This window comes from Nelumbo nucifera, chromosome 2, assembly GCF_055504915.1.
Source record: "Nelumbo nucifera cultivar China Antique chromosome 2, China Antique-T2T, whole genome shotgun sequence".
NCBI classification, from domain to species: Eukaryota; Viridiplantae; Streptophyta; class Magnoliopsida; order Proteales; family Nelumbonaceae; genus Nelumbo; species Nelumbo nucifera.
The window spans coordinates 2,460,128-2,476,392 of NC_142650.1; the positions used below are offsets into that span (position 1 = coordinate 2,460,128).

Sequence of the window (16,265 nt, forward strand, 5' to 3'; positions counted from 1 at the left end):
TTTATGGCTAAAAGCTTATAATTGTCATCTTATTTGCCTATAAAATAAAAGAACATGGATAAATACACTTACACAGACAAGTGTTTTCAGAAAAAATTTATCCAGATAAATAACTTGCCAAAAAGCAAACAGGGCCAAAAGTGCATCTCAACTAACTACCTAACAAATTTAGGCTGCATTTTACATTCCTTATTTTAAGGACTTTTTCCTTTTTGCAGTTAAAATGCACATACGAACACAGTTTTTAACCCCAAAAAGGAGTACAAGGAATGCCAAATACAGCCTTAATGCGTTTCCAGCTGCCCACCTGAACCAAATTATTAGAAGTATGTTAGGCTGGGTGCTCAGCAACACTAATGGTTTTGTTTTTTCAAAACAAAACTGCCATCTCAAAAAAAAAAAAAAAACAAAGACCTTTAAACGTCAAACAGTGAACAGAATTCAAGTTAAAACCATATTCCTTTCATTGGAACAGAGGGCATCATAATCTCCAACATATCTAAACCTAACTCTCTATAACCGGAGTCTGGACATCAGACCGACGAGTCAGAGTTTCCTTCAACCAGATATTCTATCTACCATAAAATGGAACTAAAATGACAAGAGCAATAAGGCACCAGGGCAAAAAACAATTTAAGCCTAGTTAATATTGTAGAAGAAGAATATGGAAAATTGGTTGCTCTTGCTTTTAGTATCTGATTCCCTTGGCGACATCAAAGAAGTGGGCAACATTCTCCTCTGGTGTTCCTACAACAATCCCATGGCCAAGATTCAATATATGTTTACCTTTGCCAGCTTTTCTTACAGTATCATTGATACGATTAGTGATAAACTCCTTCGAACCAAAAAGGACACCCGGGTCCACATTCCCCTGAACCACCACATCAGCTCCTAGTCTTCTCCTACCTTCAGCCATATCAACTGTCCAATCCAAGCTAACAACATCCACACCTGTCAAAGGTAGCCTCTCAAGCAAGCCTCCAGATCCACTTGCATAAAGGATTAGTGGGAGATCTGGATGGGTTTGTTTCACAGAATTCACAATTTGCTTTAGATATGGTAGACTGAACTCCTCAAAATCAACTGGGCTTAGCTCTGTGGCCCATGAATCAAAAATCTGTACAGCTTGTGCTCCCTGGTCTGCTTGGTACTGGATATACTTTGCCATAGAGGTTGCAAATTTCTGCAGTAGTGCATGTAGTACCTGTTTAGGAAAAGAAGCTGAATGTCAATAGAGACCCAATCCTTATAGGACCTAGATCTGAAAGTATTCTTTTCTACCACAGACAAGATTTCGTTGGTTATACTTGTTCAGGACAGCTCATAATTAGGGAAATTCGATGAAGGCACACCCTACTTATGTCAGTCAATTAGTCAATAAGAATATCCATGGCTATTTTGCCAGGAATTAAATAAGGTTTTATTTTACTGTTTTCAGTATCAAATACAAAATTTACACTAAATATTGAAAGCACAAAGCTCACATTAAGTTCAGAAATTTGCAATCAAAACACCGAGATCCAGTAACCAGTAGCACCAGTGTAAAACAAGCACTCCAATATTAGGTTTCCATTTTAAATAAGAACTACCCCACCTTAATTTAGTAAAAAGAAAATGAGGAAAAGGATAGTCTTCTATTAGAGCAACATTCCCTTAAAGTCTCTTTCCTTTAATTATTTACCAACGTTTTTTCTTTCCTATTTCCTTTTTTTGGGTGGTCGGTGAATGGGAGAGTAGATATGGAATTTCAACCCAGATCTTGCTTACAACCATCAAGACTTCTGGCAAGCTAGGACTAGCAATAAAACCTGAAAAACCCTTGCAATGATAATTCAGATTTTACAGCATTCTATGCCCATTCAGATTAGAAATGCATCATGTGCCTTTAGTGAAACCAATATAAGTTCTTAAACAACCCCTAATACATGTTCTCAATTAAACCAAATGCTGCTCTCTTCTTTGTTCATGTGCATAACTATGAGAATTTAAGATGGTTGCTTTTGTATCTGGAAGGATTCTCCTATACCTTGTTCTTTCAAATTCCACAAGCATGGTTGAACAAACATTTGCACACATTCCCTGCTAACTTGACCATAACTATAATTCCTACTAATCCTGTTTATTAGTTTACTAGCATCATTCACCTGAACTTCTAAACTGATTTATGGCACAATTTTACAGATTTACATTCGTTTTCTAGAGTTTTGCATCCAATACTCCATGTCTGACACTATAAAATATACTCGAGTTGTAGGCTCAATGCTACAGCATGAGTGGGTAGGACAAAACTAGAAAACAAGTACAAAGTTACCTTGGGTTCTGAGAAGGCTAGCCTCTTTATTTTTGTGAAGTGCTTGGATGAACCACCTTCCACCACATAGGATGCCAAGGTGAATGGAGCCCCTACAAAACCCAGAACTGCAGATTCATTGTTTACCTGAAAAGGAAATACAAGGATAAACATGGTGGACAACTTTATTTTTAATTAAAAAACAATGCTAAGAATACAATTCAAAGGGCCCATATTTTTTTCTCGGTAATGATTTAATAAGGGATATACTGGACCGAACAGAATGGTAGAACAACATTCATGTAGCCTATATGGTTGGGACAAGATGATGATGATGATGATGTATGCCTTAAAAAGCACCATATGGCACAAATCTGGAATATTGTGTCATTTTAAATTGGACCTGTATCTGTCAGTACAAGTGGATCCCCACACAATATTCCAGATGTGTGGTGTAAGATGGATTTGTAAGGTTTTTATGCTTAGGGTTTTTTTTTAATTCCTATGCTTATGACCAGGTTCCACATTCACACTATATTTTATGAAAAGTTCCAAGAAAGACAGAAGACAAATAACATTAATGTGAACAAACATCCATATTCTGGAAATAAGGATGGTAATCAAATGTTGCAATGGTACATGTACTGATTGTCATATGACAGAGACGGAATGGGGTTTCCATTGTGCAAAGAAAAAGGCGTGATTTACTGAATAATAACTATGGCATTTGATGAAACTAAGGAAATGCCTTTTAACTTGGCTTTTTTTTATCCTCTATAAAATAATAAAAATGTTAACCCTTCAACCCTCATAAATCTAGACTTTGGCGCTACATATATAAACCTTCTGGTTGTCTTTTCTATAAACATTGACCCCTTACCCCTCACAAAACTAGTAATATCTAATTGCAAGATCTTTTATTAATTATGTGGCACATGTTGCAGAAAAACCATCTAAGCACCAGTTGAAACAACTGATCTGTTACAAGTTGAAGGGACTAGAAGAGCTAGAGGCAGACCAAAAAGGACTTTGGTTGTAGTAAGATATGAATCAAGGGCTCATAATTTAACAATGGATATGGCACTGAATAGAATGAAATGGTGGAATACAATTCATGTAGCCAACCCCATATAGTTGAGACAAGTATTAGATGATAATGATGATGTATGATACAAATCAAGCACATCATAAAGAGAGGGTTGCTGAGAGGGTGAGAGGGTGAGGAACTGGGTTTTCATCTGTTGCCATTGTCTGAGCTGGTGAGAGGGTGAGAGGATGAGGAACTGTGTTTTCGTCTGTTGCCATTGTCTGAGTTGGTGAGAGGGTGAGAGGGTGAAGCAAAGAGAGGGTTGCTGAGAGGGTGAGAGGGTGAGGAACTGAGATGGGAGATTTTGTGGAGGTAGGCCGTTGGAAAAAAGCTTTGAAGATTGAATCTAAGGAGCTCCTTTTTGAGGAACTGAGATTAAATGGTCAGCTGAGCTTGAAAATCAGGGAAGCAAAGAGAGGGATGGTGCTGTTAGAAGGGGTGGGGGTAATTGAAGGGCTCAAGGAGTTTGTGGAAGGTGCAAGTAACAAAGGCAAGCAAAATAGTTGGAAAGAGCTTCTCTCAGAAACTGGAAGAAGGTTTGTTGTAGAGTGTAAGAAAAACCTTAAAGGTTATTTTATCTCCTTGACAGAATTTTTTGGCAATGGTAGAAAGCAGATGATCTGCTTTCCAGAAGGAAGGAAGAGTCAGGGCTGGAAGGCAGTTCATGGCGCCTTATGTGAACTGCTGAAACGCCTGAGTGTTAAAAGAGAAGCAATAGTAAAAAGGAAGATAAGCAGTTCTAGCAGTATGGTGAACAATGTTAAGCAAGAGACTCTTTTAGTGTTAGCTGGGGTAGGTAAATACAGAATGGGAGTAAACATACAGAGAGGTGATTGGGAAAGTAAACTGATAGTTAAAGCTTCAGCTCCCATTCTTGACTGGAGGAAAGTTGCAGATCTGTTAACAGCAAGTTTAAAGTTGAAGAGCACATTTATTTTGACACCTTTTGAGAAGGACAAGGCTTTGCTGGATCTGCATGAGAACAGAGTAGAAGTTGAGGCTTTAAATATCCAAGCTAAACTTGGAAATTTCACAGTAAGATGGTGTCCGGGATCAAACTCCAAAGATTTCTTTGTTGAAGATGGAGTGTTGGTGCGTCTTTTAGGTCTTCCCTTTCACTTGTGGAAGCAAGAAACTGCTGAAGCCATTGCTTTGATGTGTGGAGGATCACTAGGAGGTGCCTTTTGGGGAGACCTTCGTTCAGCTTCCATTTTATTGAATGGAGTAAAACCTGAGGAGATTCCTCGGAAGTTAGAGGTGTTAGTCGAAGGGCATTGCTACTCTGTGTGGCTGGCTTCATCCACTGAATCGATGCTCTGGAAAGAGGCTCGTAGGGAGGGAGATGAGAAGGTTGAAGATGAAGAGCTGCGTGGCAAGAAAGGGTTGGAGGATTCAAACAAGAAAAGCACTTTCACTAAAATGGAAAAACTTTTGCTGGAGAAACAAAAGGGTAGCAGGCAGGGGGTGGGATTTTCGCGTGTGGAAGCAGTGAACTGTCTGGAGGGTGGCAGGTCCTTTGCACAGGTTGTAACCGGCGCCAAGACTGTTTTGAACAAGGAAAAAGGGTTGGTCCAAGGAAGAACCGAACTTAGACCTGTTAAAACCACACCAGGGCCGGGGTTGGACGTGCGTGACCTTCTTAAAAGTCACGTGAGCTCGCGGGTGTTTAAGAATGGGCCAAAGCAAAAGCCCATGTGGGCTGCTAATGGTATTTGTAAAGGCCCAAACAGGTCAGCGGGCCCGACCCAGCTCGTTAAAAAGGCGCGTGAGCCTTTAGTGATATACGTGACTGGGGTTTCGACTATGATAGACATCGGTTACGGTCTATCATCATCCCCAGTCGCGAGCCAAAAGGGGGAATGCGCACAGCACCGGAAACCAAAAAAGAAGAGGGCGTTACAATGGGTCTCCCGACGAAGTTTGAAGGAGCTTAGCCCCATGCGAGGCTTCTCAGAGAGGCCGAAGCCAAGTTTCACTAGGGGAAGAACTGAAGAGAAGAAAGAGAAGTTTGAAGGTTGGGTGCAGTGCGGTGAAGGCGATGATGAATCGGAAGACCTTTCTGTTGATGGCTCTAGCGTGGGCAGTGTAAATGATGAAGGCAACTGTGCTGGAGGTGATTTGGAAGGGTGGAATATTGCAAGATTATTCCAGGGTAAAGACTGCAATCGGCTTATCTCACTCCCAAGACCACAGAGTGCGCATGGTTTATTAGAAGAGGAAAACCGGGAGAACCGGAAGCAGAGCAGGAATACGCCATCTAGGGGTAACCCAGGGGTAGAGTGGAAAGATCACCAGGTTGACCAAAGGACAGAAGTACTTCCCAACCAACTCAGGAAGATAATTGTTTACCAACCTCTGGAACAAGAGAAGGAGGCCGGGAGCAGTCCTATTCTAGCTTGTCCATCAGTCCCAGGTAACCATGTGATTTCGGTTTGTGCTACTAATGTGTCTCCTGTGTCTTTGGCTCCAGATTCCGTTCCTGTACCATGTCCTGTAGCCCTTGAATATGCAGCCGAGCTAGTAGGCGGGCTCTCTGAGGAGGGGGAGAGGGGAAGGAAGGATTGTGGGAAGGTGCGGGAAGAAAGGTATAGGAGTGGAAAAGTGTGGGAAATCATTGAAAAAGTGTTTAAGGATGTGGAAGGGAAGCTGATTTGGAGGAGGGAAGGGGAGGAAGGAAGAGAGGAGGGGTTAGTGGAGAGGAGGGAAAGGAATGAGGGTAGAGATGGAGAGGATTACGGGGAGAAAGCAGGGAAGGAGGGAGGTAACATTAAGGGGAGGAAGGTTGGAGAGGAAAGAATTGAGGTGGGACTAGAGGAGAGGAAGGAAAGGCAGGTGGACAGAGATGAAGGGGATTCTGTAGGAAGGGTAGGGGTGGTGGAATCGGGGAGAGAAGACACGATAGCAGAATTTGTAGGGAAGTTGGGCTGTAGGCTGGAAGATTTGAACGAGTTGAAAGAAAGTTTACAGAAGAGGAAGATGCAGATCATAACAAAGAAGAGGAGGTTGAGTGAAGTAGAGAGATTAAAGAGAGATGTAGAAGGAGACAAGAAGCTCGAGGTAAAAGGAGATAGAAGGAAAGGGGGAAAGTAGTGGGTAGGTGGCAAGGGGTTTGTAAAAAAAAGCGGAATGAAGATTCTTAGTTGGAATGTGAGGGGAATTGGGAGTGCGAAGAAGAGAGCAACAATAAAAGAGGTAATAAGACGGTATGACCCAAACATTGTGCTGCTGCAAGAGTCTAAGAGAATGGAGTTTAATGACAAATGGGCAAGGAGTGTATGGAAAGCCAGGGGAAAAAGCTGGGTGGCGGCTCCATCGTGGGGTGCTTCCGGGGGGATTGTAACAATGTGGAAGAGGGATGTGGTTGAAGGTATGGAGGAGTTGATCGAAAAGTACTCGGTTTCCATGAAGTTTAAGCAGCAAGAGGATGATTATATGTGGGTGCTCACAAATGTTTACGGACCGAATGACTACAGAGAGAGAAAGGAGTTGTGGGAGGAACTGGCTGATGTTAGAGGGTTGTGGGATGGGCCTTGGTACATGGGTGGGGATTTCAATGTGACTAGATTCTCGGAAGAGTTCAACAAGGTTAACCAGAGGGTGACAAAAAGCATGAGGAAGTTTAACAGTTTTGTGGATGCCTTTGAGCTTAAAGAGATTCCCTTAGCACATAAGGCATTTACATGGTCAAATCTCCAATCTAGACCAATTTGCTCTAAGCTGGATAGATTCCTGTTCTCTTTGGATTGGGAAGAACATTGGGGAACCTTGGATGCTAGAGCTCTCCCAAGGGTGACCTCGAATCACTGGCCCATAGTGTTATGTAAGGAGGAAAGAAGGTGTGGAGGTCTTACCCCCTTTAGATTTGAAAATATGTGGTTACTTCATCCAGGGTTTCCTAACAAAGTGAAGGAGTGGTGGCATGAGTGTAACCCGTTGGTGGAGTGGGAGGGGATGAGATTCCATAAGAAACTACAATTCTTGAAAGCAAGAATCAAGGAGTGGAATTTGATGGAGTTCGGGAGGACAGAAGAAAGAAAGGGAGACTTGATGAAGAAGATTGAAAGCCTTGACTTTAAAGAGGAAAGGGGAGAATTTGGAGAGGATGACAATAACCTCAAGAACTGAGAAGACAGTTAGAGGACTGCCTGCACAAGGAGGAAATTAGATGGAGGCAAAAATCTCGGTGTAAATGGTTGCAAGAGGGAGATAAAAACACTAGGTATTTCCACTCTCTAGCAGATGGCAGGAGAAGGAAGAACTTTTATCTCCAAATTGGTAGTAGATGGAGTTGAGTTAGTACAACAAGATGAGATTGCCAGGGCCTGTGTGGAGCACTTCAAATCTATTCTAAGAAGGCCTGTGAGTAGAAGGGTGTGGGTAGAAGGTTTGGATTGGCTAGATGTAGGGGTGGAGAACAGGAGAATGATGGAAAGAAGCTTTAATATAGAAGAGATCAAGGAGGCTGTGTTTTCTATGGATAGAACAAAAGCTCTAGGGCCGGATGGGTTTACAATGGCTTTTTATCAAGATTGTTGGGATATCTTGAAAGATGATCTCTTGCGGGTGTTTGAGGAGTTTTTCAGGAGAGGAATTGTCAATCCGGGTGTGAACTCTACATTTATAGCCTTAATTCCAAAAAAGAAAGATGCATCCCACCCGAAGGATTTTAGACCAATAAGTTTGGTTAAGCTTGTATAAGATCATTGCAAAAGTGTTGTCTTTGAGGCTGAAGAAGGTACTGCCAGATATCATTGCACACTATCAAGGAGCTTTTGTGAGTGGAAGACAAATTACAGACCAGATTTTAATTGCTAATGAGAGTGTGGAGAACCTTAAGAGGGATAAGAAGAAGGGAGTGGTCTATAAGCTGGACTTGGAAAAGGATTATGACTTGGTGGACTGGGAGTTCTTGAGGAAAGTTTTAACTAAATTTGGGTTTGGGGCTAGATGGTGTAAGTGGATCATGGGTTGTGTCCGGAATTGTCATTATTCAGTGCTAGTGAATGGGACAGTGGTAGATTTCTTTCCAGCCAGTAGGGGTATAAGACAAGGAGACCCCCTTTCTCCTTTCTTGTTCATTTTAATTGCGGAGGTTTTGGGGAAACTGATTCACAGAGCAGATTCTAGGGGGCTCATTAGAGGCTGGAGGGTTGGGAGGATGGAAACCCCCCTCACTCACTTACAGTTTGTTGATGACACAATTCTGTTTTGTGAAAATGGTAATGTGAGGTTTATCAGGAACTTAAAGTCGGTGATACAACTGTTTGAACAAATGTCCAATTTGAAGGTTAACCTTGGGAAAAGCTGTGTAGTGGGGGTGAATTTGGAGGAGAGAGAGATCAGGGAGAGTGCTGAAGTGCTGGGGTGTGAAGTTTCGGGGTGGCCTCTGAATTACTTAGGATTACCATTAAGTGATAATCCCAAGAGAGAGAGTTTCTAGAACCCGGTGATGGAAAGGTTTGAAAAAAGATTGGTATCCTGGAAAAAGAACTACATTTCTCTTGGTGGGAGAATTACATTAATTAAGGCCACACTTGCTAACTTACCCATCTTTTTCATGTCGGTGTTTAAAATCCCAGTGAATATTGCTAACAGATTAGAGAAGTTAATGAGAGATTTCCTGTGGGAGCCGGGAGAAGAGAAGAGGGATCATAGAGTTAGCTGGGAGATAGTGTGTAGGAGTAAGTCGTGTGGTGGTTTGGGGCTTGGGAGTATTAGGAGAAGGAATATGACTCTGCTGGGGAAGTGGTTGTGGAGGTTTCCTATGGAGAAGGAGAAGCTATGGGCGAGAATAGTGGCAAGTATTCATGGGCTGGAGCACAATGGATGGGACGCTAGAACCAGAGCTAGGATCACAAGCAATTCTCCTTGGAAACCCATTCATGACCTGCTACCAGTTTTCATTCCTAATATCAGGTATGACTTGAATTCCGGTAACTCCATAAAATTTTGGGAACAAACCTGGGTGGGGAAAGTCCCTCTAAAGGATCGGTTTCCGTCTTTGTATGCTCTTTCTGATTTGAAAAATGAGCCGATCTCGTCTTTCGCCACCCCATCCTCTTCCACTTCTGGGATTGGGTGGAACTTGGGTCTAAGAAGGGATTTGAGGGACTCAGACTTCGACTGTATTTCGAGCCTTCTTGCACTTCTTGATAACGTTGTCTTAGACCCCACTAGAGCGGATTCTAGAATTTGGACACCTACCCCCAATGGCATTTTCTCTTGTGCTTCGTTCTTCAAAGTCTTAAGTCAGTCCACCAGTCCTACCTTGTCCCCTTTCCCTGTTGGTGAGGTTTGGTGCAGAGCTATACCTCCTAGGGTTGGTAGTTTTTGTTGGGAAGCCTATCTGGAAAGAATCAACATTGGTGATCTACTCCAAAAGAAGAGACCCAATACTTGCTTGTCACCTCAGTGGTGTGTTCTATGTAAAGCAGATGGGGAGACTAGTTTTCACCTAATGGTGTCTTGCCACTTCGCGAGGTCATTGTGGGATTGGGCTTTCTCCTTATTTGGGTGCAACTGGAATCCCCCATCAGACATGCAGGGCCTTTTCTCACCCTCCTTTTTCAGGTGGCGGTTAAAAAGGGGAAGGACAATGTGGAGAGGACTAAGGGCTGCAGTATGTTGGACACTGTGGGAAGAAAGAAACTCCATGATATTCTCAGAAACTCAGAGAGGAACAGCAGATCTGAGGGCTATCATACATTTTAGGGTGGTACAGTGGCTGAAATCTTTGGAAATATTCACAGATTACACTGTGAATGACATGTTGAAGAAATGGGGTGAAATTGCAAATTGCACGCAGACCAAGTCAATAACAAGTGTGGCTTGGACCCCCCCACCTAGTGGATTCTTGAAATTAAACTTTGATGGATGCAGTAGGGGAAACTCGGGACAATCGGGGATCGAGGGTGTTTTTAGAGATGAAAATGGGGTCATCTCTGCTATGTTCTCAGGCCCAATTGGAGTGGGTGACTCCCTTAGAGCTGAGATATGTGCAGTTATGGAAGGAGCCCGAAAAGCCAAGGAATTGAACATCAAGAAACTTATAATTGAAGGGAATTCAGAGGTGGTGATAGGGTGGCTGACTAAAGATCAAAATGATTTATGGAAGTATAATAATGACAACAGGAAATTCAAATGGCTGGTGCGGGAGATGGAAGTTAAGACATGTTGGATTAGAAGATCAACTAATTCCCTAGCTGACGGTTTAGCAAAACAAGGGGCAGAAAGGGATTCTTTGTTTTGGGCTAAGATGTAACGTTAGTGTATTTGTATCTTTGTTTTTTCTTTTTTCATTTCTTGAAGTTCTTTGTGACTCTTGGAAGATAAGTGCGTTTGTCTTCCACTTGTAAATTTTCTACTGATGAATTAATGAAAGTGTTGTTGATCAAAAAAAAAAAAAAAATCAAGCACATCATAGGAGCAACATGATGCAATACCACTGGATATGTATCTGCTTTGAAAAGGGAGAAGAAACAAAGAATAAAAACTGATAGATTTAAATTTCAAGAAGCATAAAGAAGATATGCCACAACATACCTCTTTCCGCAAGATTGTTAGTGCTTCCCTCATAAATCTAGACTTTGGCGCTACATATATAAACCTTCTGGTTGTCTTTTCTATAAACATTGACCCCTTACCCCTCACAAAACTAGTAATATCTAATTGCAAGATCTTTTATTAATTATGTGGCACATGTTGCAGAAAAACCATCTAAGCACCAGTTGAAACAACTGATCTGTTACAAGTTGAAGGGACTAGAAGAGCTAGAGGCAGACCAAAAAGGACTTTGGTTGTAGTAAGATATGAATCAAGGGCTCATAATTTAACAATGGATATGGCACTGAATAGAATGAAATGGTGGAACACAATTCATGTAGCCAACCCCATATAGTTGAGACAAGTATTAGATGATAATGATGATGTATGATACAAATCAAGCACATCATAGGAGCAACATGATGCAATACCACTGGATATGTATCTGCTTTGAAAAGGGAGAAGAAACAAAGAATAAAAACTGATAGATTTAAATTTCAAGAAGCATAAAGAAGATATGCCACAACATACCTCTTTCCGCAAGATTGTTAGTGCTTCCCCAACATACGGAACTGATTCCTCAGGAATGAACTCCCTCACTTTATCAACATCAGCAGCTGTCCGTAGAGGATCAAATATAACAGGGCCCTTTCCTTTTACAATATCAAAAGGTATATTCATTCCAGGAAGAGGTGTAAGAATGTCTGAAAATAAAATAACCTGTCAAAGAGCAACACAAACATGAGATGAAAAACAATGAAATAGTGGCAAAAACAAAGAAATGTACTATTTAGAAGCATGTGCGTATAAAATGAAATAATAGACATATGAAATAGAATTCCTAGTTTGTGTGTACAAAATGAACATTAGACATATGATATAGAATTCCAGAACATGACTGAGGTGTCTTAAGAGGCAGAAATTTCAAGCATTCAGAACCAGAAATCCAGTCAGAGAAGGCATCAAGCACTCCCTGAACATCAAACATAAAGAGAAAAACTCAACTCATGGTCTCATCCATTTCCCTGAAGACCAAACATAAATTTCGGAACTGAAGCTACAATGTTCAATGTGGTAATCATAGATGGTAGTAATATTCCACCCAGTAATCTACTCTAGAAGTGCAAGGTAACAGAGGAACCAAAATAGGCAGTGTATTATATAGCCTCCTCATCTGCAAATTCCTGGTCTAGGAAGAAATCTAGACCAACCATGCATTTGGGGTTTGTGCAACTGACAAAACCTTCTCTGCTTTGAAAGACTTATATTTTGCTTGGAGCAAGAATACAGACTATGCTTTGAAAGACTTATATTCAGATGAAGCTATTCTTATTCTAAAAAGCGTTAAAGATTAAATGGCAATGATTCCTAACAAGGTAAACTTACCCCATCAGGCCTAAAAGCTTTCCATGGTTGTAGAGATATTTCAACTACAAGATCAACATTTTCTGATCTTTCACGAAATGAAGGATACTTCTCGCAGATGATTTGATAACTCTGTCAGAATAGAAAAAAGAAAGTCAATGGGCACATAGCATCACACTTAAGGATAGAAATAATCACAATGGCAGTACGTTGCATTGGAATCAGTGTATTAATGGCAGTATGTTGCCAGTGCAGGTGTTTCGCAAACTGCACTGTGAGTGTTGACAACATGCCCACACAAGAATTTGCTTTTCAAAAAGTTTTTACAAGACAATTATGACTGCATATATGAGTATCAAGAAATGTAAGATTATTTTAATTGAAGTACAGAATTTCTATTAAATTTTAAATAAAAAATATTAAATGCATCCATGGCTCATTGGTTGAGTAGAGGTCTAGTAGGCCATGGAGGCTTTGTTATCAGGGGAATTATATCGAAAGGCCCAAAACTCAAGTGGTGCTTCCCAAGCAATCAGGGCATGCACATGTGAAAAGAGACAACACACCAGGCATAATTATTTGACCAAAGTGCTTCTGGTGTATTGTCCTTTTCATGGATAATGAAAATGCACACACAAATTGCACTACTCGAGTTTATTTAGTATTTCTCTTGTTATCAGATCAGAGAGGTGTGGTCTTTGATATTCAACCCTTCATTCAGACCAGTTCTGAGGTATGCCTATTGGGATACCTATTGGGTTGACAAGAGGGAAGCTCTTTTGGGATACACTTCTTCGGTGCCCAAAGTTCAAGGCACATTGCATACAGATAATATGATGTTTCTGTTCCTAAAGTTACAGAACCACCCAATTTCTATTGGTGAAACCAAAATTTTTATAAATGGCAGGGATTCTTCTCCAGAAGATTGAGGTCTTCAACCATTGGGAAACATCCAAGCAACTTAGAATGGAGTTCTTTCCACATACAATAGGAAATAACGTTTTTGGTGTTGAGAACTTCTTTAGGGAAATGTCTCAAGGTAGACCAGTTTATGAGCAAGGGAATGAATCTGTCAATCATTTCCTATTGTGTTCCTATTTCAGATTGTGTCCACCTAGGGAGGACACCATCATGAACCTTCTGGATGTGGTGATCAGAATAGTCTGCAAAAAGGATGAAAGTGGGATGAGAAAAGATGGGGGGAAGGTCAATTTGTTATCATGAATTTAGTTCTAAAATTTTTTCTGGCACTGAACCTCCACTTACCATGAAGTAATTGCTTTCATTTAAACAAGTGAATATAAGACAAATTCATGCCAATAAGTGCAACTAAGGCAGCTAACTAATGCCTAGGCAACAAAGCTGAATAAATAAATATATACATATTTTATAATGTATGTATATAACCATATAAGTATTATGTAGTTACATATTAACCGTAAATAATTAAATGACAATTTACACCTGAATTTTTGAAAAATTACAAGATTTTTGAATAACCTCCCTGGTTTAAAGGGAAATGCATATGAACATAGATGAGTTACACAAATTCATATCAATACATAAAGGGGCATAATTAATTGTCCCCCCACCCACAAAGATGGAATTTAGCATGACTACCCTTTTGGTATTGCTGTTTTGCTACTTGTAGCAACATTTCTAGTATACCTATTAGGTAAAAACAACAGAAATGTAGCATTTAGAGTATGTGCTGCAATTAGGATGTGACAACGCATTAAAGCGTTTAGTGGTTCACTTTTCAATGCACCACATCAGAGGGAGCATTGCTGCAACACATCCTGAATTGTCAAAACATCAAAAAGGTGTTCCCTTCAACACACCCAGCATGAAATTCTAGGTGTTGTGCTGCTGTTTTAGGCACAAAGCGTGGGAGTTAGCAAACATGTTTTTTTTGCCCTTTTTTCCCTATTTCATCCAGCATGATTATGTGGCAAATCCATGCAATAATGCAACCATAAAACACAGCCACGCCAAAAAGGAAAACACCACCTGCCTAGTTGGTAGCCTAGGCGATTGACATCTAAAATGCATAGGCGGTTGCCTAGTCAATACCTAGGTGATGCTTTAACCATCAGATAATATTCCATATCTAATGATTCCAAGAGATTATCTTTCCAGAAGATAAAACCTTGGAGGGAGTCGTATTTAAAATTTGAAATCTCCAGTTGTTTGTGCATATACTTTTAAGGGTATGAAGCTTAAAACTTATAGTATCTAAAAGACTAAAACTGCAGCTGCTGTCAAACCTGCCTTCATGTACCTCCCTGCTTGCCTCATAAGCCAAACAGGGGGTCTTTCAACTTTTTCCCCTCGAGCAGCATTTAGTAAGAGAGGTTTAGTAGCAGTGATGATTTGTGGCTCTGCAACAGTCTCTGGAAAGGCAATGCAAGGATACAAGGTTAATAGTTTACCAATATCTGAGCACAAATAGCATACCAAGTAAATATAACTTTCAAATGAAACCGAATATTTTGTGTAGTAGAAGATAACAGCTAGTGAAGGTGGGCATGGCGCAATGGTTGGGTTGCTTCATTGCGACCTGGGTGACCAGGATTCAAATCTTGGAAACAGCCTCTCTGTATGTGACAGGGGTAAGGCTGCGTGTACATCTGTCCCTCCCCAGACCTCGCGTTGGAAAGAACCCCGTGTACTGGGCTCTCCTTTAGAAGTAGAAGATAGCAGCTAGTGGAGAGAAGCCCAAACAAAATTTTGAATCTTCGAATAGAAACCAACTCATAAGTCATAATATGATTGAGGTGGTTAGAAAAGATCTGGAACTCAAAATCCAATAGATGATTTGGCCCTTCTCTGCACTGATAAAACAGGTTTTGCGTAGACGGCGACCTCATATAGTTGGGATGAGTTGCGTTGACTTTTTCAATTAAATTTCAAGTAAGATGAAAATGTTATTCTTTTGGCCTTAGGAAAAATAAACAGATCTGTGGGTTTTAGGAAAAATAAATAGAAGAGAAAAAAAACGTAAATAACAAAAAATTTATCTTTCATTACTTGGTAAAATTCGATTTATGAAACCTAAATTATCAAAACACACACACACACACAACGCATTTTTTGCACTGTGTAAATTTCCTCTCAGTGGTATCTTTACAATCGTATAAAAAACCGGTATTGCTCTGACCTTTTCTCTCTTTCATCCTGTCACTTAAATTATCCAATCAGAAAGTAAAAATGGGGAAGAAAAGCTTTTCTGAAAGAGGAGGCGGATTTCAGTTCCATTACGGGACAGCTTAAAATGAAATCTGAAGCAATACATGAGACCAAAACTAACATCTAAACCGAGAATAAAATTAAAATCTATGACTTGCAGGAAAACTGAAAATAATTCAAAATGAGACGCATAGAAGAAAAAAGAAAAAGAAATGGAAGAAAACTACCTCCCACAGCACATCGAATTCTGAAGTTGGATCTTGAGCGAGAAGCAAAAGTCAATTTGGGAGAAATCGAGAGAGAAGAGAAAGAGAGAGAGCCATTAAAGCAAGACATGGTTGCATCCAGCTTGCAATTACAAAGAAACCACTTGTCTCAGCTGCGAATTCCCATTTAGCTGTTTCGGTTGACGAGGGAGAGAAGGTGAGAGAAAGAGGAGAAAATGGAATGGATAACACTAACAAGCATTCAGAATGTCTTAAATCCATTGAAAGCACTTTTACCATAATACCCTTAGGATCGTTCAAAAGTAAACGGCTGGTTTGGCTTTCTGAGTTTCGATAGTTCAGTTCAGGGAGGGTAATGATGGTAATAAGTAATTGGAGGAGGAGGAGGAAGGAAGGCGATATTCGTCAACGAGCTAAAAGTTCTTATCCACTGGACTATCCATTGGGGATTTGGGATTGGATATTGATCGTTGCTCCCACCATTTATTGCACAAAGACAAAGGGATAGATCTAGACATAGCTCCCAAAATTCCTGAAAACACCTCCAACCTTCAACTTTCAATTA

General features: G+C 40.6%; 1 protein-coding gene across 1 annotated transcript; it reads right to left on the reverse strand.

Annotated features, from left to right (window-relative positions):
• Nucleotides 1–440: 440 nt before the first annotated feature.
• HEME2 (Uroporphyrinogen decarboxylase) lies at nt 441–15,930 on the reverse strand. Its single transcript, XM_010254855.3, has 6 exons — nt 15,701–15,930; nt 14,556–14,677; nt 12,306–12,416; nt 11,451–11,639; nt 2,312–2,437; nt 441–1,204 (listed from the first exon to the last, which is right to left on the reverse strand). Exons 1-6 carry the CDS (start codon nt 15,807–15,809, stop codon nt 689–691), a joined length of 1,173 nt encoding a protein of 390 aa, XP_010253157.1. The 5' UTR covers nt 15,810–15,930; the 3' UTR covers nt 441–688.
• Between the last annotated feature and the right edge of the window lie 335 nt (nt 15,931–16,265).

Coding starts and splice junctions, on each gene's coding strand:
- HEME2 (XM_010254855.3), bottom strand. CDS start 15,809: ATGTCTTGCTTTAATGGCTCTCTCTCTTTCTCTTCTCTCTCGATTTCT. Junction 14,678..15,700: donor AATTCGATGTGCTGTGGGAG/GTAGTTTTCTTC, acceptor TTGCCTTTCCAG/AGACTGTTGCAGAGCCACAA. Junction 2,438..11,450: donor TAACAATCTTGCGGAAAGAG/GTATGTTGTGGC, acceptor TTTCCTTTTCAG/GTAAACAATGAATCTGCAGT.